Here is a 26,449-nt window from a genome sequence, read left to right on the forward strand (position 1 = left end):
ATCAGGAGCAACGAAGTTGGTGACGCTTAACAATCTTTACAGGGAAACTGGTCACGAACCCCTTGAATCTAGACGATAAAACACAATTTGTTTTACTCTTTTAAATGCACCATTCACTTGCACCTTCTTTTTTAAACGACATGTTGCCATCATATGTTGGTGATGTAACGACACACAGATTTAGAAACGCTCGCAATATACGCAATATTTAATGTAACTATAAACAATTCGCCTCATCCTTTCTTCCTTCAACCATTTCGTTATGGAACTCTCTGTACGAATCAACAAGGGAATCGCAATCGCTTTGTTCCTTTAAACATGCACTCAATAACAAATACCCTGGTCGTTTGAGACCAATTTTATGTTGAAACCAATTCAACACGCACGACTTCGCATGCACTGTAGTTCTTTACATGAACATCTGTTTTTAAAGAATATCATTGACGGTCGTTTATGGAGAAATCGAAGATTTATATGACTTTTTTTAACTTGTCCTCTATTTGCCGACCAGAGAATCGCATGGCTTACTAGCCTTAGACCCCAATTTTACGTCACTTTGCAACTTTTGCTATTTGGCGACAAAAATTTCCAGTCAGATGTAAACAAGACTATTTTCCAATATGTACACACATACATATCTAGTACAAAACGCTTTAAGCGCTAACACATACCGATTACGAGCATTCCCACAATCCCTAAGTACTGTGAGTGACTACTGTCCCCTTCTTTCTTCCCCTATTTTCCCCTTTCCTCTTATTACTATCAACCCCCCACCCACACACACACACGCACACGCACACGCACACACACACGCAAATACACGGTACCGTGTATTTCTCAATCCACTTTTGTCGAAGATATTTTTTTTATAATTATAGCATAGTACCATAAAATTGCGTAATACTCATATTGTACAAGTTATTTTTGTTTATTTCAATCACTTCTTATCAACAGTAATGTATTAAACAATTCCTGAAAGATTTTTTTATCAATTATTTGTACTCACCTTATCTCTAACAATGAAAACAGAAGAGAGACTTTGTAAAACCGATTATGGTTAATTCTCAATTCTGTGATTTACTCACTGTTTATGCATTTCATCACTATTTTTATATGTATGTTTCGCATTTCTGAACTTCAAATGCTTATTTACTTTGTTCAATATTTTCTGCAACAAATGCTGGTTAAACCAAACTAGTGAATCTAAGTATAAACGTACAATCAATGATTTTAAAACTCATTTTTGTTCTCCTTAAGGTACAGAACAACTCCTGCGAATTTCCGCTCCAATGGAATGTATCCAGAAGGAAGTCATGCGGTGTTCTTCGCAGCTGAGGACAGTAAAGGGCTTCCGGTGCAGACAGGTTTGCGGTTTAAAATAAAAGGTGAGTATATCCACATCATTATTTGGGTTATATAATATATCGTAAACATTTACCTCGTTTGTATTTAATTGTTATATTATATAAATATCATTATTTAGGTTAGGAAAATGTGATATGTATTCGCATTGACTATCATATGTTGTTAAATATTGGTTTAAGATATAAAATTTTGAAATACACAAGGGTTATGTATAATGTGTTACTTCAGGATGTTGAAAGTCATCCCAGATGTATTAACTGGGTGTCAATGTTTAAGAATATGCTTTGTTATTTTGGTTGTCATGATGATTGGTTAGCACAAAGATTTGTTAATGTAAATGCCTTTGTCAGTATCTTCGGGTCAAGGACACTGTTAATAAAAAAATAGAGTTTGAAACTAATCTAGAGCCTCGCTGTATAGGAACTTTGTAAATTATGAGATAGATTATCTGTCGCATATTAATATAAACATATATAGAATTACTCTTACAACGTAGTTAGTATCATAGCATGGAGTGAATATTGAAACAGGAATATAGTCTCATTTACTAAGACATGAAAGAATATGTAATACATGTAATAAATTAGAGGATGAATAACACCTGCTATTTGAATGTCATTCGTACCATTGAAATCGGAAAAAAAGTAGATAAAGAACTATTTTTTACGGGACCAAGTCTGTTTAAATGTATTGAAATGTTTAAGTCAAATAATGTTACTTTACTTAAAAATGTGGCGGTATATGAGGGTTTTTTTAATTAGACGCTTGTCCCTCATAGTATATTTTGTACCAAAAATTATAGTAAGCATGCGATTCCGTAGTATAAAAATATTAAACATGTTGTACAATTTAGTGAAAAGTATACTTGTTATCAGTCAATGGAAGTCTGAATAGATATTAGAATGTTAGATTGTGAAAACAGTTTACAACTATAAGAAATTATATATTATAACAATCTAACATAACATACATATCTTTCATTGACAAATTTGGCCAAATATTAACTGTGCATATCACATGTGTCAAGTTGTCAACACAAACAATATTATGACCGTCCACAGTTTTGTTTAATAGGCATGTTTGTATGTATTAAAATGTTTTAATTATGGGATATGTTGACAAATATATGAACGAATGATGTATATTGAACGGTTTCTGAAAAAAAGAACTTTTTCTGCCTAATATATGCAATCCCCTTACCACAATTTTAGCTCCATATTGTTAGGCACAACAATGAAATAGCGGAGTCATTATTATTATGACTGTGAATTTTATTATATTCAATTGCTTAAAAAGGTGTACTCTTAATCCCAAATACGATTCACCGCAATTAATACAAGTGTTTGCATATACCAAAAAATGATGAATAAATGTCATAAACAATGATTTATAGAAGGATACGGAGTTTAATTGAAATAAAGGTGCAGAAAACATGGTATTTCTGCCGTATAAGACTGTTATATCCATGTTTTTATATTTATGCAAAAAGCTACAGAAACATGCTCAGTAGTAAAAAGTTTAAACATAAACCCGGTTTAGTGGCAATGGGCAAACGCCAAAGACATAGAACACAAAATCACAAACATGAAACATAGAACAGCACAGGACTCTTAAAATAGTCTTAATGAGTCTTAAAATATTGATCCAGATAGTTAAGGCGTGAGTATTTTCAGTTCTTTATTTTCTGATGTATTAAATTTAAGTTTTTTATATAATAATATGATATGTGAGCTGAGCTAATTTTAAGCCCTGAAACAAACATCGTACATATCTATAATTTAATTGTAAATAAAACAATGTACACAAATACAAGCAATAGAACATAAGACAAAATACACAAATACAACGAATTCCATTAATTTATGTAGGTTATTAAAACCGTTAATATTATTAATAATATGGAACACAATACAAAGAAATTGACTATTCTTGTTTTACATAAAACACACTCACCTTGAGTATAACCTCTAGTAGACTACAAAACTGACAGCGAAGACCTCTCGCTCAACCTCGACTACATGTTGTATGCAAATGCTGAAACATGCATTTTAATAAACATTAGATTATTTATTGAAATACCATGTCAAATTCCAGCAATAATAAATCTCAAATAACAAATATTTGACTATTAATTGCAATTCAAGTAGAATCAAAATAAAAGAAGCAAATACCTTCAGTTTGATGTTTTCCTCCAAATGAAATTTTATTAAATTATTTTGAGAAGTTTTCACGCCAGAAACTAAAATCAGAATGTTCATGAGAATCAGGCCTGATAAAAAAATACATTTGGTTCAGATAACCCGACCCTACCTACGGATAGGCGCCGACCCTACCGTTTTTATAGTCAGTGTGAAAACATAAATAAAAAATAATATTTTTTTTAATTCTTTTTCAATATGTAGTTTAAAACCTTAAATACTTGTACATAAGAAAACGTTAACACCATTCCGCTAGGATAAAAATGACATTCTTATATAAACCTAATAATAATAATAATAATAAAAACATTTATTTTCTAGGCCTCATTATTTGCCTAAGGTTCACCAAAAGCTTGAGAAAAAAGACATTCATTGGTTAAAAACTCAAGAAAACATATATAACCATTGGTTACTAAAAATAAAATGAATATTAATGAGAAAAACATTAAAACCTGTTTGAGAACCATCAATTCGATATTAATCACATGACTGGTCAGGTGACCGGCATCATGAAATAACAGTTAACAGTAATCAATTATCATGACCACATAAATACCGTAAATTCCCTAATGATCACATATGTAGAAATATTCATTAAGTCATAAAATATCATAATTCCTCTAAAAGTAATCCTAACTTAATAATATTGAAGATTAATAAAAACATTAATTTATGTTGATTTTGAATCGCATGTTATACTCTATTAAAAGACGATAGTAAATCACAGTTCATGTATTAACACTCACCAATCATTTAATATTGTTGCGTGTTCAGCTATGAAATACACAATCGTGTTATCAGTAATTAGTATTTCCCTAAAATTCATTATTTAGTCAGAAGTTACAGGTTTATCACTCAAAATCTATATTTGTTATGCATGTGTATGAATTGATTTTGAATAAGAGTGCCATTTTAAACTAATGAAGACTAAATAAAGTTAAAGCGCTCGTGGAAGAGTGAGTTTGGGTTCATTTTAAATATTTAGGTACATTGTATTAAACCTTTGCTTATAAGTGATATTTCATTTAAGTGATCCGCTGTGGAAGTCCGCCTTGGCCGGAATACGGCAAACTAGACTGTACAAATAGTGATAATCGTAATATATTCGGTACGAAATGCGCTTTGAAGTGTGACAGAGGATATATATCTCCACGTTCAATGACACAGTGCACAAAGACTGGAACATGGAATCCATCAAAAGCACTTGATTGTAAACGTAAGTGTGGTATATCAATTGTTTTTTTTAATATTATAAGACTAATCTTAATTACAATTCCAATAATGATAAAATCGACCTTCTGCTGTGTTCTGCTATCTTTTTCGCTCGTCCTTTTGTCAAAATAAAAGTCGATTTATTGTCATGCTTGGTGTCGTGGGCGTCGGTGTCTTATGGCTAAAAACGTTTTCCGTGGTTATAACTCTACGACCGCGTAAGATATTCGAGTGACATTTGGTACTCGTTGAAGAAATGCGCAGATGTACAGCAAGGCCCGTAACGCTTGCTTTTCATAATCGTTAAGTAATGTGCATTAACAGTTTTAATACAATTCAAGATATTTACATTACTCTTCGTATCTAAAAGGCTTATTACTATGGATTAGATAAGTGTTCAATTTTTATCCTTTTTAGTAACGCAAAAGCTTAAACGTGGTCATAACGTTTTAAATATTCACATATAATATACGTGACTAGTCACAAATTGCACATGTGTATTAAGGCCATAATCGTAGCTGTAATAAGTGTCAAGTTAAATCCCTCGAAGAAAAGCATGCAGAACCTTTAATTTGGTCATATCTTAAGCATCATTCAATATCACTATATGAATCTTTGAATGCATATTCCCAGATTAAACGAGTACATGTGGAGTGAGGTTTGTATCCCTCGTTTTAAGAAGTGTAGATTTAAGCCCCGTATTTAGTTAAAAGAACTTACCAGCGTTGGCGTTCGTCCTCGGCGCTCTTGCACTAATGTTATTACTCATTGTTTAAACTGTATGTGCACACGCATGAGCATCCAATTCTTATTTTCAGCTATCAAATGTCAACCGCTTCCGCCCATTAAGAATGGAAGATCATCATGTCTGGAGGCCGCATACAATGAACCATGTCAAGTTAGTTGCACCCCCGGTTTCATGGTCAAAGGTGTAAGCCATGTTATGTGCGATGCGTCTGGCAACTGGGGAACAATGCCACATTGCCAAGGTAGGTCAAATGAAAATAAATCACTGTTCGTGATTTTCTTATTAAGAATTATTTCATTCGTCGACTTAAAGTGGCACTCTTATTCAAAATCAATACATACCCATGAATAACAAACATTAATTTTGAATGATAAACCTTTAACTATTTACTACATAATGCATATATGGAAAATGTTAACTACTGATAACAAGTTTGTAACCGTGAATTTAATGGCGAAAAGCGCTAAAATATAAAATGATTGGTGAATGCTAAAATATTTACTGTGGTTTACTATAGTCTCATAAGGTAATGATACCGTGTTTATGCTCATTTCTTTCAAATAAATCTCGGTATCCTTCATAAGAACCATTATTTTTGACATTTATTCATCCTTTTTGGATTTTTAAAACAAAATTATAAATTGTGGTCAATCTGGGAGTAAGAGTGCATCTTTAAAGGGACTCGTTCAAATAGTTTGTAGTAGTTGACTTTTTACGTATGTTTATGAACAAACACCAATCATCAATTGGCAATTAGCATCATCTGTTACATTTATTAGAAGATAGTAACACTAAAGCTTGAATTTTCGATAATTTAATATCATTGAAACAACCTGATTTTTATTCACAATTCAAACGAAATTGATGTCCTATACTGTGATATTATAAAAGGTGAACGCAGTTTAAAATCAGTACATATTAAATGAAATAAACAAACTGAGATTATTTTGTATTCTGTCAGTTAGATGGTTAGGCAATGAAACAAATGCCTTTTATAACTGTTTCAATACGTTGAAAATGCTCCTGTATTTTAACTCATATGTATATTGATTTTTGCATCGCTTGATACCAAATAGTCAATGTAAAAATGACGACATATTGTACTTATAATCTTTATCACCATGTGCAAAATAAGAAATTTGGTTATACATTCTTAAAGTATAAGTCTTGTCATACAGCTTGATTAATATCAACATATATCGCCGTAACCTATCTTAACGAACACCGACCGTATTCGGCCTGTACCGGATGTTGCTATTTATAGTAACGGAAGGTATTTCCCCTGATCTTCAAAAGTCAATTTTTAATTTCTACATCATTGTATTTGGAAAGTCGATAACGTTTTCTCAAGTATGTTTGTTTGTAGTAGAAATCCTCTGAAAGGACAGGATTACTGTTGATTTCTAACTGCTTTATAAATCCAATCATCGAAAAACTGAAATTATTATCAAAATATCTTTTTCAAAGTTCGAATAAAAGTACCGCAGAGTATCATATCTTTTAACTTTATTGATGGATCAGACTTGTATCAAACATTGTATTACAAGGCTAATTCTATAAAGAGTAAAACTGTGTAGGTTTGTGCCATTAACTAAAATATGCTTTGCCGTGGCAGATACACAACCCCCAAAGTTCGGCGAAGGAGAGTGTCCACGTGACATGCAGGTTATCATAGACTCGCCTAACAACACTGCTTCCGTTAATTGGGATATTCCTATAGGGCAAGACAATTCAAATGAAGCAGTAATTGTAACTGAAGTTCACGGTTATATCCCCGGAATCAGATTTCAGGCGGGGAACAAGACGATTAAGTATACTATACGCGATGCTGCCAACAACATAGGGGATTCTTGTGTCTTTAGGATAGAAATTCTATGTAAGTACATGTATGACATTTATAGTATTCGGTGAAAACTTCAGGGAAAAGGTCAGTAGTCAAATGTTCAACTATAAACCATGTTTGATGGCACGAGGTAGGGGTCCAAACGACATTGAACGAAACACAAAAGTACAAACAACACAAACACACACGCATCAAAATAGCTTTATCTTTAAATGATTGTTATAACGTATTATTATATTTTTTGATAATTGTTTGTTTTAAAGTAATGCTTTTGTAACGATACATGCGTTGTAGTTTTGTTTCATAGCTGTAACCTGTCAACCACCTGATCTGGAAAAGGATGGACGAGATATAATTTTATACGACTGTCCAAATTTGTATACATTGGGCGCAAACTGCACATTAGATTGTAAAGGCGGATATCCGTTGGCCGGGGTAAATACAATCAGTTGTTTATTCGACAAACACAAGAAAGCACGTTGGCATTGGGATTCGTTTCAACCTTTTTGTAAAGGTTAGTGTTTTGTTTTGTTTTTCCCCTTCGCTTTTATGATAAAAGATACGTTAGCAATTTATTTCACAGGCACGACTAGTTTCTTCAAAATCATGATGTATAATGATAATGACCCTTAATCCTAAGATTATAAAACTTGCACAATTAGCCACATTCATTTTCCTTTCGCAAATAGCTACAAGATAAACGTTTATTCAAACATGCCTTTTAGGGTTAGGTCACTATTTTACTGCCTTTTAAAAGGCGCTGCCATGGATAAAAAATTTATTCATTTTAAATCAAAATAATTATTAGCCCGTTTCTAAATATTAGCTACAATTGAGTTATTTGCGATACTCTCAAGCGGTTTAAACTTAAATCGTTTGGTGCAGTTACTCACAACCTAAAACAGGTCTTTCGCGCACTATTAGTGTCAGTTTTAACATTAATGGCCGATTGATCAACTTTCCTAAACTGAGTTTATAGGATTTAAAGGTCGTATCCCCATTGTAAACTTACTGTAAATGATTGAAATATTAACCTAGATTGGATAAGAAACAGCTAAGCAACTTGTCATTATGTATGGCTCAAGTCCCACATACAAAGGTTTATTGAATATTATAAATAGAAAACGCAATATAAGGGTTACTTTAGTATATAGCGATCACTGTTACGCTAAAAGATCACATTGCTCTCCATTAATCAAAAGATATTTTATCGTATAATGAGTAGATCAGCATCTTCTATAGACATCCAAACTCTAGTTCTCGTGTTCTTAATTGCATAAACAAATTCACTTAAACTCGACACAGCCTCACAGGTATAAAGGACATCGTGATTATTGGTGACTTCAATTTGGACATAAACAAACCGCCAGCGTACCACAAGATCGAATCTATATTAATAATGATTTAGATGTTTACAGCTCATGTCATTTTGTAAAGTAATGTATTCCTAATAAATCCATTCGAACTCAAGATCTCCCGTGGTTCCATAAGGAAATAAAAAAGGCATTATGGCACATAAGAGGGGTTTACAGTCAGGCGAAAGAAGTGCATGTAATCGGGATATTCACAGGTGCATGTACAATCAACGACTGAATTACTTGACTCACCTTGTAAAAGCTGCAAAGTATGCTCATAATGAGAAACTTGTTTCGTGAAACCAGAACATCCTCTTTTGAGGTTTCGAAAGTTCTCAAACACTATACCTTCCTCTACATCTAAGTATATTTGAAACCAATTCAAACAGGGCCAATATTCTGCTTACCTTTTTCCTATCTCAATTTATATCAAATGTTCCGGACGGCCAAACTAATACTATTAATGCTTCTGAATCGGATAGGCTAACCATGTCTGACTTTAATGCATCATGCCAAAAAGGCATTGATTCAATCAAAAGAACGACAATGTGACAGGAGCTGATAAGTGAATAATTACGTACTTAAGAAAATTGATAGGGAAACAGCTCATCTCCTGCGTAACCTTTTCAACTATTCTCTCAGGTAAAGTACCCCGTCCTTGGAAACTAACAAATGTATGTGCTTTACTTAAGAAGTCGGATTTACAAGATGTGGGCAATTACCTTCCAATTACCCTGATAAGAGTTGTCAGCAAAGTTCTTGAAAGTATCATACATGAGTATATCTTTAACTTCTTTAGAAGAACTGAATATTTTACATCCTTTAAGTCTGGTTTCATTCCAAAAAGGCTCCACTGTCAACAAACTGATTTATATGTGTATCACTCATTTAGTCTTACTCTCGCCGACGGCTAAGAAATTAGTGCAGTCTTTTGCGACATTCAAGCCTTTGACCTGGTTTGGCACAAAGGTCTTCTTTACAAGCTACGTAAGGTAACATTTCAGGGGCACCTTTTAATGGCTCACTGATTATCTTAGCGAAAGAAAACAATTTGTTCTTTCGGGTACTTAATCTGACACTGTTACTGTTACAGCCGCAACGGTCTGTTATTGGCCCCCTTTTTCTAGTAATATAAACGACATTGTCCCGGACATTAGGTCTCCAATTCGCTAATTTGCGGAGTATACAGCCTTATACATTGTTATCGATGACCCTATTGCTGCAGCAGATCTACGTTATGACGTCTTGGCAGGGATTCATACCGGGGCAGAACGTTTGTTTGTTTCAATCCAGCGAAAAGTGGCATTTCTTTTCTCTCGAAAGATAAACCATCTTTTCAACTATTTTTTTAAGAATAATTTACAAATTCAGGAAGTAACTTCACAAACACCCTTGAGTGTCACACATTTAAGTTCCCGCTCATGGCATGAACATATTCAGTCAGTCAAACACGAGGCTTAGAAACGAATACATATAATGAGGTTTTACAAATTCCTCCTCGATCGAAGATCATTAGAAATATTTTAGACAATCTCTAGGAAATCCTTAATCGAGTACGCATTGGAAGCGAAATAAGATTAACTTGAGGAAATACAACACAAGCCGTTAGAATTATTTCCGGTGCAATACGTCTTGGATTATTAAACAAGATATATATAAAACTGTCCTAGAACCACTAAAAGACAGAAGATGCACACACAATCTCAACCTATTTTACAAGATGTCTTATTCAATGACTCTGCCCTACTTGTCGTCCATGATACCCTCCAGTGTTGGAGATACAACCATCTATCATATTTGTAACTCGGGAAATATCCTCAACATCCCATGCAGATCTTATACTTCTCTTTTCTTCCTTCTTCAATCTGTTCGTGGAATGCTCTTCGTGACGAAACTCGATCAGCCCCATCCATTGCAGCATTCAAACGCCATCTGAATAAACCAACAACATTTTCGTTTGATTTACGATGGAGATCTGAAGTCGAGTGTGCACCACGCAAGGTACGCATGCATCGCAGCTCTCTCAATGAACACTTGTTTTCTTAAGACATTTCAGATAGTTCATGTTTCCAGTGTTGCATTGAAGACACATACCTTTTTTCTTTCTCTGCCAACTACCGGGATTCAAGACCAATCCTACCTAAAAGTAACATGCAACCAGATCGATCACACTTCAATCCTTCTCTTAGGCTTCAAAAGAGGCAAATGACCAAATGAACTCGACTATCTTATCAAATGTGTACAACAGACCAACAGATTATGAATGACTCATCAACAACATAATTTGAACAGACTTGAATTTTACCACCATCTTATTAACATGGCATTTCTGTTTCTAAATTTGGTACCCCATAAAAATTTGCAATACAATTCTTGCATATAGAGATCGCCGATCTATATATTATTTTTTAGTAGGGACATTTCAAACTCAGTTTTGTTAATCAAATTATGCCAAATTCTCTTATTCTTCTACTTTTATTTTTAGTTATACTTTTGTTAATAGTGAAAGCAGTTTGAAATTGAAAAGTGGTAGGAATTTTATTGATTACAATTGTAAAAATGAAGGGAACTTATGGAATATACTTGTAGATTTAGAACGAAAAACAAACTTCTGATTTCATTGGCCAAATATTATAATATCATAAATATGTATCACCCGTTATGTGCCTTGCTTGTGTTTGTTTTGCTCTGCTTTAAGAAGGCTATATTGTTATTCCAAAATGTGGTCTAAAGGGCAATGTGAATGCTTACCTAGGGCTACATATGGGTTTGTTTTGCTCTAAATGGGCTTTATGGTTTCCATAATGAAGTCTTAAGGGCGCTATGTATGTTTACTTAGAGCTGCACATGGGTTTGTTTCGATATAAAATGGTTTAACGGTTTCCAAAATGTGATCTTATTTCTACTGTGTATGTTTAAAACATGATGCTTCACATGCGTTTGCTCGGATCTTAATAGGCTTCAAGCTATTCAAAATGTGGCCTTTTTGACACGAGAATACTTTCGTAGTGCTGCACAAGGGTTTGTTTGGCCCTAAACGGGCTTTATATTTGCCAAAATGTGGCCTTATGGGCATGGTGCAAGCTTCTTTAACGTTGCATTTGGATTTGGTTTAAATGTGCTTTATGGTTAACATATATGGTAGTATGGGCACTGTGTATGCTGACTTAGAGCTCCATATGAGTTTGTTTGGATCTAAATTGGCCTTATGATTTCCAAATGGTTTTCAATTATACACTGAGTAGCCGCATTCAAAGCTGAACATGGGTACGTTTGGATCTAAGTGGGCTTTATGGTTTCCAAATGGCTGTCTATTTGACACTGAGTAAGCTTACTTAGAGCTGGACAAGGGTTTGTTTTAATCTAAATAGGCTTATGGTTTCCAAAATGTGGTCTGTTTGACACTGAGTAGGCTTACTCAGTCCTGCATATGGGTTTGTTTTGATTCAAATTGGCTTTATATTTGCCAAAATGCCTTATGGGTACTGTGTAAGCTTATTTAGAGCTGCACATAGGTTTGTTTGGCTCTGAATGGGTTTAATGGTTGTCAAAAGCGGTATTTAGGACACTGAGGTGTTTAATTAGAGCTGCACTTTGGTTTGATTGGCTCTAAATGGTGTTGATGGCTTCCAAATGTGGTCGATTTGACATTGAGTAGACCTAATTAGAGCTACACATGGCTATTTTGGCTCTAAATAGCATTATTGTAGTTGATAAAGAATTGAACCGACTAAATTATCAGAGTGTGGTGATGATCTGGAAGACTGGGTTCGGTTACAGCCGATAGGCGGTTGAATGACCTTTAGTTTAGCTTTTGTAGTGCCCTTCTGGGATTGTTTGATAATGAATGGGCTTGACTATAACCACAGTAGGGATTTTTGATCTCTTGATGAACTCCTCTGTAGCAAGAAAGGTACGAAATGAGGTTTATTGCAATTTTTAGAGGGATATTGGGGATCTTTTTTGTCATTTGGAATTTGTTTGGCGCTTTGAAGGGCACAGAATGAGCAAAATGGGTTTAAGGCACTCAGTGGGCTTATATATAAACGAATTATGGCTTGCTTAGATGTATGGTTGGTAAATTACTAAATTGACTTCAGGCTTGATAAGCCTACATTGGACTCACAAACATATATGTTATGTAGCTTGTTAAGCCTAAATTTGCTAAAGGAGGGTGGTGGTTGTCGTTCACTTGACTTTTAATTTGAAAATTATATGAGCTATGGTTGAAACTTGTAATTTGAGTAATGTATTGACATTTTTAAAATAACATTTACATACATAATGAAATGAAATCAAATTGAACATATATGCATTTTGATATTCAAATTAGTTTCACCTTGGTTTTGAAAAACTTAAAGTATGTAATACATTATAAATTAGTTAACATCTATTTTTATTGAAATATATTTTGAAATGAAACAGTTACAATTCATTAATATTGAAGTCTCTTGGAAACAGCACTTTGTGGTAACCGCCTTAGGTAACATATACTAGGAAGACACCTGGTTGTCTCCATAACAAAAAAAATACCTTTCTGCAGAGCATTTTGTAAGAACACAAATTAGTTAAAAAAGTTCAAAAAATAAAAAGACGGAGATGGACACCTTGCTTACCGGTGTTTCATAGTTTTGACTTTGAACTGACCTTAACCTTGAAGTGATCAGATAAGTATGTCAACATGAAGCACAGTATAGCAATAGCAATCTTGCGATCGCCTTAAATTGACAGCATACTGTATTGGAATGTTCCATGGCAGTGGCGGTTTCGAAAAATATAAAAACCTACACCCTAAACTATTGTTTTATTTGAGGGAACATATAATTTACAACTCTGTCGGCGCATTTTAACTCAACGTAAATCTAAAATCAAAAGGAAAAAGTATACAGAATTTTATTATTTTATCTTGATTTTGAAATTACCATGACCTTGGAATGGCTAAAATGAGCTTGAACTTGACATAGGGGAGGTCAGATTAATATGTCAATATCAAGCATATTATGAAATAGATACACGCAATGCATTTTGTTAAACTGGTCAGTGTAACAATAGCAGCGTGTACAGCATTTTGCGACAATCTTTGGCATGCGTTCATAGTATGAAACCTTGGCGTTTTCAAAAAATAAAAAAGCTATGTCCAAAAATATTGAAAAGAAGGAATATTCAATTTACAATTCTGCCACCACTTTTGTACACAAACTAAACATAAATGAATTATAAACGAAGAAAAGTAAACAGGAACAATCAATTTTTAGGGATTTTTAGGGATTGTTTTCATACTTTGACCTTGAAATGACCTTAACGTCGACCTTGAAATTACCTTAACGTCGACTTGAAGTAGTTCAAACTATATGTTAAATTGAAGTTCTGTACGAGAGAAGTGATATCCATGTGAATATTCACTCTAAGTTCTTTTTAAATGAAAATAGCTATATTCGAACAAAATGAAATGGCCATATTGGGCACCTACTTGAATATTTCCTTTTCGCAAAAGCAACCAAAAGTCCAACACTCTAGAGGTAACATTTTTAGCCCAAATATCCCCAAAAAATTGCCAGAAAGGTTGTTTTGATAATTTCCAGCTCCAGTACGAATATGGGTCATCTGGGATCAAAAACTAGGTCACAGAGCACAAATATGGAAAAACCTTGTAAAAAAACAGGACATATTATAGTTCCACATATGGTGTATGGAAGGGCAGACAGGCACCACCCAGTATGTAGTCCGATCAATTACTTTTGAACCCTTTGTTCAATCAGGACCGAATTTGGTCAGAATGTGTATGAACGAGTTTGATAATTAGCAACATTGATGAAGTTACCCGAGAGTTATTGCACTTTAATTATAGAAATTACCTAAAATTGCTCTTGTCCTATCAATAACTTTTTAAGCATTTCTCCGATCATCACAAAATTTGGTGAGAATGTGAATGGGCATAATACATCAGAGAAGCTAAATCTCTGTTATTGCCCTTTACTTATCAACAAGTCTATAGCACAAAGTTTTACTCAGGTGAGCCATCTTGGCCCTCTTGTTTATAATATACAGGCTTTAACTTAAAATTTGATATCAAAAGATATTGTTAATCAGAGGAGTGCCGAAAATGTCCTTAATTTTCACACTTTTCAGCCTTGAAAACCAATAATGGAAAATACAGGGAATTCGCACATTTTTACAATTATTGAACGAATTTAATGTCTGAATCACTGGGTCACATGGAACAGGAGGTTTAGTGTTTTAAAGAATTATTGGCCTAACGTAGGCTTATCAAGATAGATATTCATTATTCTTGCTTCAAGGGTTGATCGCCTGTAATTGTCAATTATTTTAATTTCAATTCTAATGTTCAAAACAGAAAAAAAATATTCGTTCACAACACTTCAGTGGTACTTCCATAGATTTTCCGATTCTACATTTTAAAACTTCGGAGTTCTACACTTATTCAACTCCTTCCTCCATCCGAGCAACTCTTAAATTCCAACGTACCCTGATACCTCATTCAGGTTAAGACTTAGCTTTTATTCATTTAATCATGATCTCGATACGAAAACTGATCTTTCGAAAGCATGTCTCTTTGAAGAAAATGAATCTGTTTACACGTTAGTCTTTTTTAACTATATTTAACATTAAATGAATGTTTACAACAATATACTAGTTAACCATAGGGTACTCTTACGTGGTGTGTTTCTGATCTAATAAATTTTGATTTTTCTTTAAGCTCCGTATACTCATATATTGGTTTTCTACTATAACGTTCCGCTGAGTACATTTTGTGCTCATTAATAGCACATGTTACTTTGTTATCCATGATAATTATGCAATTTCTTTACTAGTACTTATTGAAATACTATAAAAACATATATTCTTATATAATACATATTTAAGTACATTGCATCAAATATTTGAAATACCCCTCTCTTTTTAAAAAAAATAAAGTCTTAAGGCATGACTGGACATAACATCTCTATAACCCCGACAAACAAAGTTTGCGGGTGTTTATTGGTCACCCTGTGGTTTGTCGGTCCGTCGGTCCTTTGCAATTTTCCTTGTCCCGGGGATAACTTGAAATCTGCTGGATGAAAATTTATTAAACTTCATACGATTATACAACATAGTAAGAAGAAGTGCAGTGTACAAATTATTTATCTCTATTTCAGCTTAGTACAGTGATCTTTTCCGAAGCATATCTTCAAAACTACTGATGAAATTGAAATGTGTATAGATAGATGGCAATGAGAGGAAGTGCAGTGCACAAGCACAATGCCCTATTATGTATATTAAGCTACCACACCCCTCATGAAAAACTCAACTTGAAACTCTTTAATTTGAATGCTTTAGCCCATGTTGTTATAAGTACATTACTACACATATTTTGTGGGTTTCATGGTGGTGGTTCGAATCCAACCAGAATTATTTTATGCTTCTTTCCTTTTTCTTTCAGTAGCTTACATTTTTACAGAAGTTTATATTGTATTAAACAGTAATTAAAACCATTTTTTACTCTTCAATTTAAATGCATTAGCCTTTGTGATAAGCAAATGACTACAAACGGGCCATAACTTCAAAACTATTGATGGGATTGAAATAAAAACTTGGTATATAGATAGATGACAATGAAAGGAAGTGCAGTGCACAAGTACCACACTGCTTCATGTATATTAAGGTAGTACTCCCTTAATGAAACATCCACTTGAAACTCTTCAATTTTAATGCTTTAGCCTACGTTGCTAAGCACAGGATTACAATTATTTTGAAAATTTCAAGGAAGCGGTTCGAATCCATCCAGAAACATACTTTTTCATTGTGTTTATTTCTTTTTTAGTAGCTCACATTTTTAAATAGAAGTAAACATAATAAAGGCCATCAGTTATCACAGTTTGAACAAAGTTCATGGAAGAACCAAGTTGTTGAGTACATGCAGTGCAAGCAAATGAGGTTTGATTGCATTTCAACGACATATGTTCTGCTCCTCTTTTAATAACTTTCCTTCAATAAAACTTTTGTCACTCAGCATAACTCGATAACTTACATGAGATGATTGTCAAGTAAGCTGATGCACTGCATCACAATTAAAAACCTTCATTTATTTTGTCAGCAAAATCACTTCCAACTCAATGGATTTTAATTGAACAACACGCCTTGGTTAAGCATGATCAATGCAAATACAGTGAACGTTAATAACCTCAGAGTTATGGCCTCTTCTCAAAGAAATTATTTGCCATTCCTTTGTCCAGGCGGCATTCGGGGGTATTTGTTACTCAAGATGTTGTTAAGACAAAATATTAACTTATTTATATTTAATTTACAAAACACTTTGTAGAAACTAACTGCACTAAGTTGCGGGAGCCACTCAACGGAGCAATTAGCTGCAGTGGATGGACATACGGGCAGATGTGCATAATGCAATGCCAGAAAGGTTTTGATGTCCCCGCAAGTATTGATGGTCAGTTTGTGTGTGGCACATCAACAGGAAAATGGAGGCCTTCGAGTAAAGTACCAAATTGCAATGGTAAGTGATACATACATGTAGATTCTGTTCAGTATTTGTTAAAAATAAGTTTATTATGATTTTCTTTCCTCATCAAGCTTATTATGCGAGTGCTTTCTTTAAATCAGATGTGAAATTCTCTGAACAATAAAACAAACAATTCCTTTTCTTGTATTAGAATAACGTTTCAATAAATTAGATTTAAACATGATTTTTATATTTCGGCAAGAAACTGGAAACTGTTAGGCTTTCAGTTTTTATATATTATAATATAATGTATTATATATACATATCCGTTAAAAATAAAATCTCATTCTATATATTTACCTTGCTGGTTTTGCAATAAGTAAAATTAAACTGTGTTGATGTCGGTAAGACACATGCTTATTTTTCAGTTAAAACCAAAGCACAGAACATGAATTTGCCTTCGGAATTTTATTACTACACCGATAAATGCAACAGCTCAGATACAAACCTTCTCGAAATACAGGAAAATTTTGTAAAAGCATTAAACTCTTCGAAATTTTTCGAGTATTGCCGAAATGATCCCAATTGCCAAGCGAAGTTTGTCGATATTTCATGTGGACCAACAACATCACGCAGGAAACGAGATATCCAACCACGTTCAGATGCAAATCTCGCATACATAGTTAATTTCGAGTTTGAATTACCATTTAATGTTCCTGCTGGGAAAAGTGAATCAGAGGCGTTTGAAGAAATCGAGAAATTGCTCTTTCAAATGGCTGATGTTGTGCAAGATGCTGTGGACAACGGTGAATTTGATATGCCAGGGTTGCGCGTGAAAAGCGATTCATTCGCTCTTGGCAACGCGCAGTTGAAATGTGCTATTGGTATGGTTGGACGACAAACAACGGGATCTTGCGGTATTATCTAGTTTCCAGAAGCTGTTTACACTATGATAGCTTTGACGATTGTCCTCTATGTGAACTGTTGTATTATTGTGTCTGTAAAATTTAAGTTTGCAAGAAGACCTTTTGGTTCTGCATGACATGATTTATTGCTTAAATAAAACACTTAAACAATTATACTTATATTATGGTAGCGAAATCAATTGTATCTGCATCGTTTTGGTAACATTTCTAGTCTAATCCTTGTATTATAGATTATGAGACTTGAAACGTGAAATGCACACTTTCACTTGCTACCCAGTACAGTTCGTTGGCTTTAACTATCGTTTATTTATTTATTTATGTTTCTTTTAACAGTCGGTTGCACAGTTGGACAGTTCATGTCAACTCGATCGGCCAGATGCGAGGATTGTGCGTTTGGAAGTTATCAAGATACGTCAAATAGTATTGCATGTAAAGTTTGTCCACATCTAACAAACACAACATCTATTGGTTCCACTAACATATCAGATTGCAGAGGTTTGTTCTTTACAAATTAAATATAAATGTGCAATTCGAGCATAAAAATTTCAATCAACGTTCCATATACTTGTGTTTGAATACGTCATCAGCATGTGCTTTTTTTTTACAGCGTTTTGCCTTCCCGGGCACTATTCACCTACCGGTCTTGCACCGTGCGCAAAGTGCCCAAGTAGCTACTTCCAGCCGTCTTCACTGGCTACTTCATGTAATGCGTGTCCGTCTGGTACAAGGACTAGGTCCGAAGGTGGAACAGCGATAACAAACTGCACAGGCAATACTTAGACACTTGTTATCATTATTATGATTATTATTACATATCTAAAAAGGGAAAGCGTCATTTCGGAACTGACATGATCGATAATTGACCCATCCCTTTAAGCATTTTTGGTCATGTTTTCATATTTGTGTTTGTGATAAATGTTTTAGAATATGATGTGAAAACACCGGAAAATGCTGATATTTCTCTTGGTGTCAATACATCATCGAGCGATCTTACGGTTACAATTTGGACAATGTTTCGCAAAAACGTACCCCAAGGTCAACAATTGGTTATTGCGGGCTTAGATAGAATGGAGAACATTACAATTGACTTTAGTCAACAGCCACAAGTCAAGATGAAAGGGTAGGTACAACATATATCTGAAATACACATAGTCTTTACATAATGTATGACTTGTAACGTATTACGTTTTTACAACGGACATAAAAAAATAATTGTAATACTTATAAATGCTATAATACATAATTACGATACCAGTGTATTCATTGAGTACAACTCTATCAAAATGAACGAAAAATGACATGAAATAAGATAACAATTTCGGTTATTTCGTTCCATTAATTATATTTATATATAAACTCATGCCGACAATCGAACTCTTGACGCGTTTGTCAATAACGATATGGCATAATGCTAAACGGGAAAACCGTTATTACCAACCTATACATCCGTAGGTATGAAAAAGAATATTTAGAGGATAAGATAATGACAGATAATTGTGTAAAATACTACGTTGACAAAAATACCTTTTTTTCTTTACAGTAAAGCAATATGTACCTCCAGTCAACGTTTAAAAAGGCTCTCGTGGACTCATGTTGGAATTGTCATACAGCCTTTGAGATTGGAGGTTTTTATAAACGGGAAAGAAATTTGTTATCAGACATACCTAAATGATTTCAGCCAGTTGAATAATTTCCGTACCATACGATTTATCGGAGGTAGGCAATGTTTTAAGTATGAAGTCGTGCAACTAGTATTCACAAGGTCTACGACATAAATTGAGAATATCCGGATGATAGTCGTGGGTGTGTCATAATTATGCTACGTAAAACCTCAGACCGTCTTACAAATAAAAAATTCAACACCGTTTGTCCGTTATTCGACTATCTTGAGTTTATCATACGACAGAAATTGTATTTTACGATTTGCCTTTGACAGCATTTACCAATTACCAACACAACATTCGTTAAACACGTCTTTTATATGTGCACGTTACAACCCAACTTTCAAATCCACCCCTCCAAAACCTAAAGTCTACTCTGTTGAGCCTTTGCTAGATTAGTATCACTCAAAAAAACGTACGTTGTATTTCACAGGGGCTTAACGAAAAGTAGAAAACAATTGCACCGGCTAACGTAGTATTCCCTTTTCAAGTCATTTATATCAAAACGATATTTTGTCAAAGATGGATTTAAGTCTTCTTTTTCAGATGTTTACATATGCTTTCCTCAACAGAAACACAGTTGTCTGAATTCTTTGTATTTGATCGACAAACAACTTTCCCGGAGATGAACATTTTAGCCGGCACTTGCCGTTCGAATATTTCATCAGCAATTATCAACATTGATGATTTGGCTGGCCAGACAGGTGTTAGGGTCATCATTCCTTCAATGTGCGACGGTAATGATTCCTTTGTAAAACTTTTAGAGTATTTATTAATAAATTAAAGTTGATTACCATATACTAAACTCCTTGATGTTTGTTTTTGAGAGTTCTGCCCGTTTCACTGTGAGTTATTTCTATTTTGACGTATTCAACCATATTTTTGCAAGTCTTTTAAATTCAAAGTCATGGATTCTCATTATTAGTGTTTTATTAATGGGAAATGAATACAATAAAATGTCAACTTCCCTGCTACTCTATGACATATTCAACCACATGAACACCAACTGCATTTATGGCAGTTGTTGCTAAGCCACTATTGAAACCAAGCTTCTTATCACTGAAGTTATGTTTTGTTTAAAGTGAGACGAAATGCCAAAGATATATTTGCATTTGTGTAGAGTTCTTAAAGATTGGTAAGTTTCATTGTGGTACAATAAGCCTACAACATATCGTTTATAAAATGTTAAATATAACCATTATGAATTTACAGCAATCAACGAATGCAACAGCTCGCCCTGTGGACGATTTGAATGCCAAAATCAGATTGGAGGGTTCAAATGTTTCTGTAGGTAAGCAAGCAAGTGTGTTCAAGTACGTATCAATGAGATACTTTCTAGCACTGTCTTATGGATTTTATTGAAATGGATCATCTACTCTTACAAGTCAAGAGTGTACACTCAAATGATTATCATCATCATATGAATGTTTCCAATCTTGTAGTGGTGGTTTTTCTGGGAGACAATGTGAGATTCCCCCGAACTTTTGTGGTGATTCTGAATGCAAGAATGGTGCAACGTGCCAAAATGACGTCAGTAATTACACGTGCATATGCCCCTTCGGCTTTTACGGACAGATATGTGAACAAAAAGCTGGTAACTAAGTGTTCTGTAATTAAACAATGTCTTTATTATTTCAAACAATAAACAATTCATTACGCGTTTCACAAATGAGTTTTTGCGTATGAGAATTTGTCTGCTGGGAGTAAACACTCAGTCAACGATAAATAATCTCACCAAATATTTTGTGCTTTTACTTAAGAACTGAAATTTATTTTGGGGCGTACATTTGATCATAAATGCCCATGTTATATTGACTCGTAGCGCTTCTCTGACGAATTTTCAAGATATATATTTCATATTTACTGAACCAAACTTTTAAGACACTATGTAATGATTGGTCTATATTGGCAGCAGCTTTTTAATACAGTGTGAAAATGTCGTGGCATATTTTAACAACACGCTAATTTTAAGAGAGAAAAACATGGTGACTCTTGTTATACCGTACTCTGTAATGAATGCATTTTACCGGAAAAGAATCAGTTTTGCTTTCAAAGCAATAAATGCTGCACTTACAATCGCACACATTTACAAGAAAATAGTGACTAAGTAAGCGTTGATAACGATGGAAAATTTGAAAGTCCAAAAAGCATTATTTAGAAAAATGTTGTTTTTTTTATAAAAAGAGGTATGGATAAGATAAGCATTCAAATTATTGCTGAGTGATTCATTAAGTCTACTATTGCTTATTCTTTTTTTCTTTAAGTAACGTCAAATTATTGTCTATATAATATTTTTTCTGTTTAGTTTAAAAACTAGCATGCCGAGAATAACTATTGCTGACTGGTTCGGTTACGCTATAAATGGAAATTAAAATAATAAGTTTATCCGTTTGCTAAATCCGGGTTAAAATGCTCATACTTTAATGAATTTACATGTGTTTGTTCTCTACATTTTTATTGACTCAAAAGACAATTTGGTATAGTCAATATGTCTGTTAATGTGTTTAAACATCCAGAGAAAATAAATCTTTTTCACAGTTAAAAGAAATGAGCACAAGGTATAGATTGGTTCGATAATTTGGGCATGAAATAAAAAAAAAATGTTTAAACCCTAACCTTCGAAATTCAATTTTTTGATAATCTCATTACCGATTGCATTCGACATAAACAACCTGAATATCATGATAATTAAGAAATATTACACACCAATGAGGGTCATATGACATTATAAGGACCGGCCAGTCAGCCCCCGAAGGTGTATATGGACCGAGGCGTTAGCCGAGGACCATTCACTTTCGGGGGCTGACTGGCCGGTCCTAATAAAGCCATATGGCCCGAAGTGGTGTGTTATTTTTTTATATTATAACGAACACTTTTTTACCATTTCATAATCTTAAAGCGCCTTTGAGGTGTTTTATTGAACAAATCTAATATTGTTTACCTGCGAAAAAAATGTCCTTGTGAAAAATGCAAGCAGCACTCACCGGTTTTATGACGTCAGCGGTCCATATTATATGACGTCAGCGGTCCATATTATATTTTTGGCGAGGTCCGGACCGGCCAAAAACATGATATGGACCGCTGACGTCATAAAAACTGGATTTTTATTAAAATACATTGATATACGGACCGATCAACTTCATATACACAAAGAATGGACACATTTATGAAAGGTATATTGTTTTATAAATTTCAAATATAATTTGTGTTGCCTTAATTGGATAGGTGATCATCATTTGATCAATGCATTGCTAGTGCATTTTAGTTGGGTTCAGCATATGTGGATGGGAATGGGAATATGATCATTCTGGCCCAAAAATGACATTTTGAGATATTGTAACCTTTATGATGCCAAGTATTTCTAGAACAAAAATCCAAAGTTTCAAGTCAAAATTCACAATTCTAAAAATATATAGTACTTTTCGTAACACGGGTGTAGAAATTGAAATGAACAAAATTTATGGTCTAATGTGTTTATTTAGAATGAAATATCCATGTCAGATAAGTATCATGTCAAGGACTATTTACATGTAACATATTATCTACATTTAAAGTATGTCAATGTACACTATAGGTCATAAGAGATAAAATTAAGAAAATGGCTTTGTTGTCGACACTAGTGGTCCATGTAATATGAACGTCAGGTATGCTTATAGAAAATATTAGGGCAATGAAAATGTATATTATTTGTCGTGTTTCGCACGTGTATTATCCATGTGCAGATTCAAGGTATTGTCATGGGCGTGTTTACACAATTACATTGTTAAACATCCATACACTTGAGAGCGTTCGTATTGAATTTACATAACTCGCACTACATATTGAACAAATGTTTTTACCTTGCACTTTGTTTATAGTCAATGGAAACTGGTCGGCTTGGTCCGGGTTTACGGCTTGTTCGGTCACGTGTGGAGGGGGCTTCATGACGAGGTTGCGAACATGTGACAGCCCCAAGCCGGACCCGGAAGGGATGCCATGCGAGGGAAATAACACTGAAACAGAGATATGCAACGTTGATGAATGCCCAAGTAAGTTCAATGTTTTAAAATTACATCTTTTGTCGTGAATCACAACAGTTATTGTTGAAGTAATCATCAATAAACAAGCATGGTTTGTTTGGAAATATGTATTCGTTGTTTAATTAAAGGTTGCAGACGTTTGAGACGCTCAAAAGGGATCTTCATACAATGTAATGAGTCTCAGGAGTTACAAAGCTGTACAATCGGTTGCAGGCCTGGTAGGTATTACTTACGCATTGCGTATATGCATTGATTATTCTGTCACTCGCATAATAATCGGTAAAATAACAAGGTGCCGTGTAAATTTTAGTATATTAGGATAGTTGACTACGTGATGTTTATCTATAGTCAGTTGATCATGTGACCGCGAAAAAGGGATTTCTTTTCTTATCTGAAATGTCAGAGGAAAGGCACAAAATGCTTCAAAATCTTATCAATAGTCCGCCAACAACCGAGCTTAACAATCGCTCGCCCAGAAAGTGCTATCACTCATCATGATAATGAGACTTGCAAAACAAATCGGCAAAAATATCTACATTAACCCACCCGCAAATACTGAAAAAGTGCAGCTTTCAACGATAGTTTATTACATTTCTGTGGTAAATGACAAAATCTCACTTACAACAGAAATGAATTCTCTCTTTGCCGGTATAGATCTGAACATGCAACATTTTTATCTTGAACATCAACATGAATTTAATCCATAGCACACGTAGCGATTATTTCTTAACACTTGTGATCTGGAACTGTGTAGTCTGCGATTTGCGGAATAATTGTAACATGATTGGATAATGTTTGGTGACTGATACACGTGAACAGATTTAAGCACTATTTTGGTCACATTAAAACATGGGTAACATTTAAACAGTGTGTCGATGTCAAAAGGGAAAAACAGGTCCCCTTATTTAAAAACGATACTTGATGATTTTTTGGTAATTCATCGTATTTTTATGGACAAAGTAACAGGATCGCCTTCGGCTGACACCCGATTAATTCCTTCGCCTTGCTAGATAAACTTACTCCATTCACGACACTGTCCTAGTATTCTCTATTTATAAAGTCAATATATTAAGGGCTTTCCACATTGCAAAAGTCATTTGAAGGACCGAAACATAATATATTTATAAATTTCATTATTTTTAGGTTGAGGATAAATATTTCATAAGCATAAAACATACATCCATTGCAACAAAATAAAGATCACATAATAACTATCGCAAACATTCGTTTTACTTGCAAGGACTTTACTTCGCTGATCCTCCGTTGCCCGTGTATGAGTGTGGACTTGCTACAGGTTATAAGTGGAATCACGAAAACGAAAACAACCCAACAGGCCGCTTACAATCTTGTTCAGGTAAACTTTTAAATTCAGTCATGAAAAGAAATATAGATAATACTTGTAAACATTATGTCGAATTAGTGAAATTCGTTTCTACCCAAGTATACATTTATTATTTTGAAATAAACCGTCAATTATTGATGAAGATCTTGCGAAATATCCATATCATTTTATCTGCATCTTAACAGCAGATTACATCATTTATATTAAGATCTTGTGATAATATTGAGTATAACTATCAATCGCATGGCGCAATACAAGCTATATAAGATTATTCTCAATCGCTAGAGTCATTCCCTGAATGAAAATGTTAAAATCAGTTGTTATATTATTGTAATTGTGTTGCTACTTGACAGAGCTTAAGCCTCCATCCCAAACGGGGGCAATTTTTGATGGTCATTATGACACCATCCCTTGCAATGAAAAGAACATAGAAAGGGTAAAATTGGAAATGACATCCAAACTGTCCCAGATGGACTGTGTAAAATCTGGTCATTGTATTGCTGAGATGAAAGCAGAAGAGTGCACGGGTATGAGAAAAAGACGGCCCAATAGAAACGGAATTTCTCTCTCGATCCTGATGAAGTCTTCTGGACCTCTGTCTAACGACAGTTTCAATATCGTTGACGTGATGAAAAATACATCGGGTAAGCTCGTTTAAGTGATCTTATTCTTAAACGAAAACTCATTTATTATAAGGTGTACGCATTCGTTTTGTTAATATCTGTACCAAATTTACAGAACCAACGTCAAAGCTTATAGATTTTATCAAACAAACTATTGAGCTTGAGAAAACTGCGCAGAAATTAGTCAACGAGTCGGTGGACTTTTTCCAAGTTACAATCGATCATCAAAGCCATACCGTTGCCCCAGGACCTAATGGACTCACAACATCTCCTCACGTTTTTTGTCCAAAGGGAACAGCTCCGTTAGAAGTATTCTGTGGTAATAAATTGTTGTTTGTATAACTAAATATTTATTAACTTTTATACCCGCATACATCTCCGCAAATCTAGCAACTTGTGTGTACAATTATTGTTAAAACAGACTCGGATTTGACTTAATTTGCTTTCTTTCTCATTGCAGCGGAATCTCCAATTGGTACGTTTTCCGACGGAAAATCTGTAATCATGTGTCCAACCGGGCAATACCAGGACGAAAAGGGTCAGGAATCGTGCAAGTTCTGTCCAAAAGGCACGACCACTGAAGGAATAGGGTCAATTAATGTAACAGACTGCAAACGTAAGCGATTCGTGAGCATGTTTAATTTAGACAAGGCAATATTTTGGAAAATATGTGGCAAATTTCATGTATAATGTTTCAATAAC

General features: G+C 34.2%; 1 protein-coding gene across 3 annotated transcripts in view; it reads left to right on the plus strand.

The window, feature by feature from the left end:
- The window catches only part of LOC128231848 (uncharacterized), a 39,619-nt gene that overhangs the window by 10,391 nt on the left and 2,779 nt on the right, over positions 1 to 26,449 (plus strand). For all 3 annotated transcript variants that reach the window (XM_052945089.1, XM_052945078.1, XM_052945098.1), the window contains exons 6-25: positions 1,258 to 1,385; positions 4,594 to 4,779; positions 5,594 to 5,764; positions 7,139 to 7,399; positions 7,674 to 7,880; positions 17,042 to 17,230; positions 17,605 to 18,093; positions 18,436 to 18,597; positions 18,710 to 18,871; positions 19,027 to 19,222; positions 19,643 to 19,818; positions 20,336 to 20,500; positions 20,976 to 21,054; positions 21,206 to 21,357; positions 23,621 to 23,791; positions 23,911 to 24,000; positions 25,023 to 25,136; positions 25,478 to 25,768; positions 25,863 to 26,066; positions 26,208 to 26,363. In XM_052945089.1, the coding sequence (XP_052801049.1) occupies positions 1,258 to 1,385; positions 4,594 to 4,779; positions 5,594 to 5,764; positions 7,139 to 7,399; positions 7,674 to 7,880; positions 17,042 to 17,230; positions 17,605 to 18,093; positions 18,436 to 18,597; positions 18,710 to 18,871; positions 19,027 to 19,222; positions 19,643 to 19,818; positions 20,336 to 20,500; positions 20,976 to 21,054; positions 21,206 to 21,357; positions 23,621 to 23,791; positions 23,911 to 24,000; positions 25,023 to 25,136; positions 25,478 to 25,768; positions 25,863 to 26,066; positions 26,208 to 26,363 (3,749 nt within the window). The remainder of the gene's footprint in view (positions 1 to 1,257; positions 1,386 to 4,593; positions 4,780 to 5,593; positions 5,765 to 7,138; positions 7,400 to 7,673; positions 7,881 to 17,041; positions 17,231 to 17,604; positions 18,094 to 18,435; positions 18,598 to 18,709; positions 18,872 to 19,026; positions 19,223 to 19,642; positions 19,819 to 20,335; positions 20,501 to 20,975; positions 21,055 to 21,205; positions 21,358 to 23,620; positions 23,792 to 23,910; positions 24,001 to 25,022; positions 25,137 to 25,477; positions 25,769 to 25,862; positions 26,067 to 26,207; positions 26,364 to 26,449) is intronic.

The sequence above is a fragment of the Mya arenaria genome, chromosome 1 (assembly GCF_026914265.1).
Source record: "Mya arenaria isolate MELC-2E11 chromosome 1, ASM2691426v1".
In the NCBI taxonomy this organism is placed as follows: Eukaryota; Metazoa; Mollusca; class Bivalvia; order Myida; family Myidae; genus Mya; species Mya arenaria.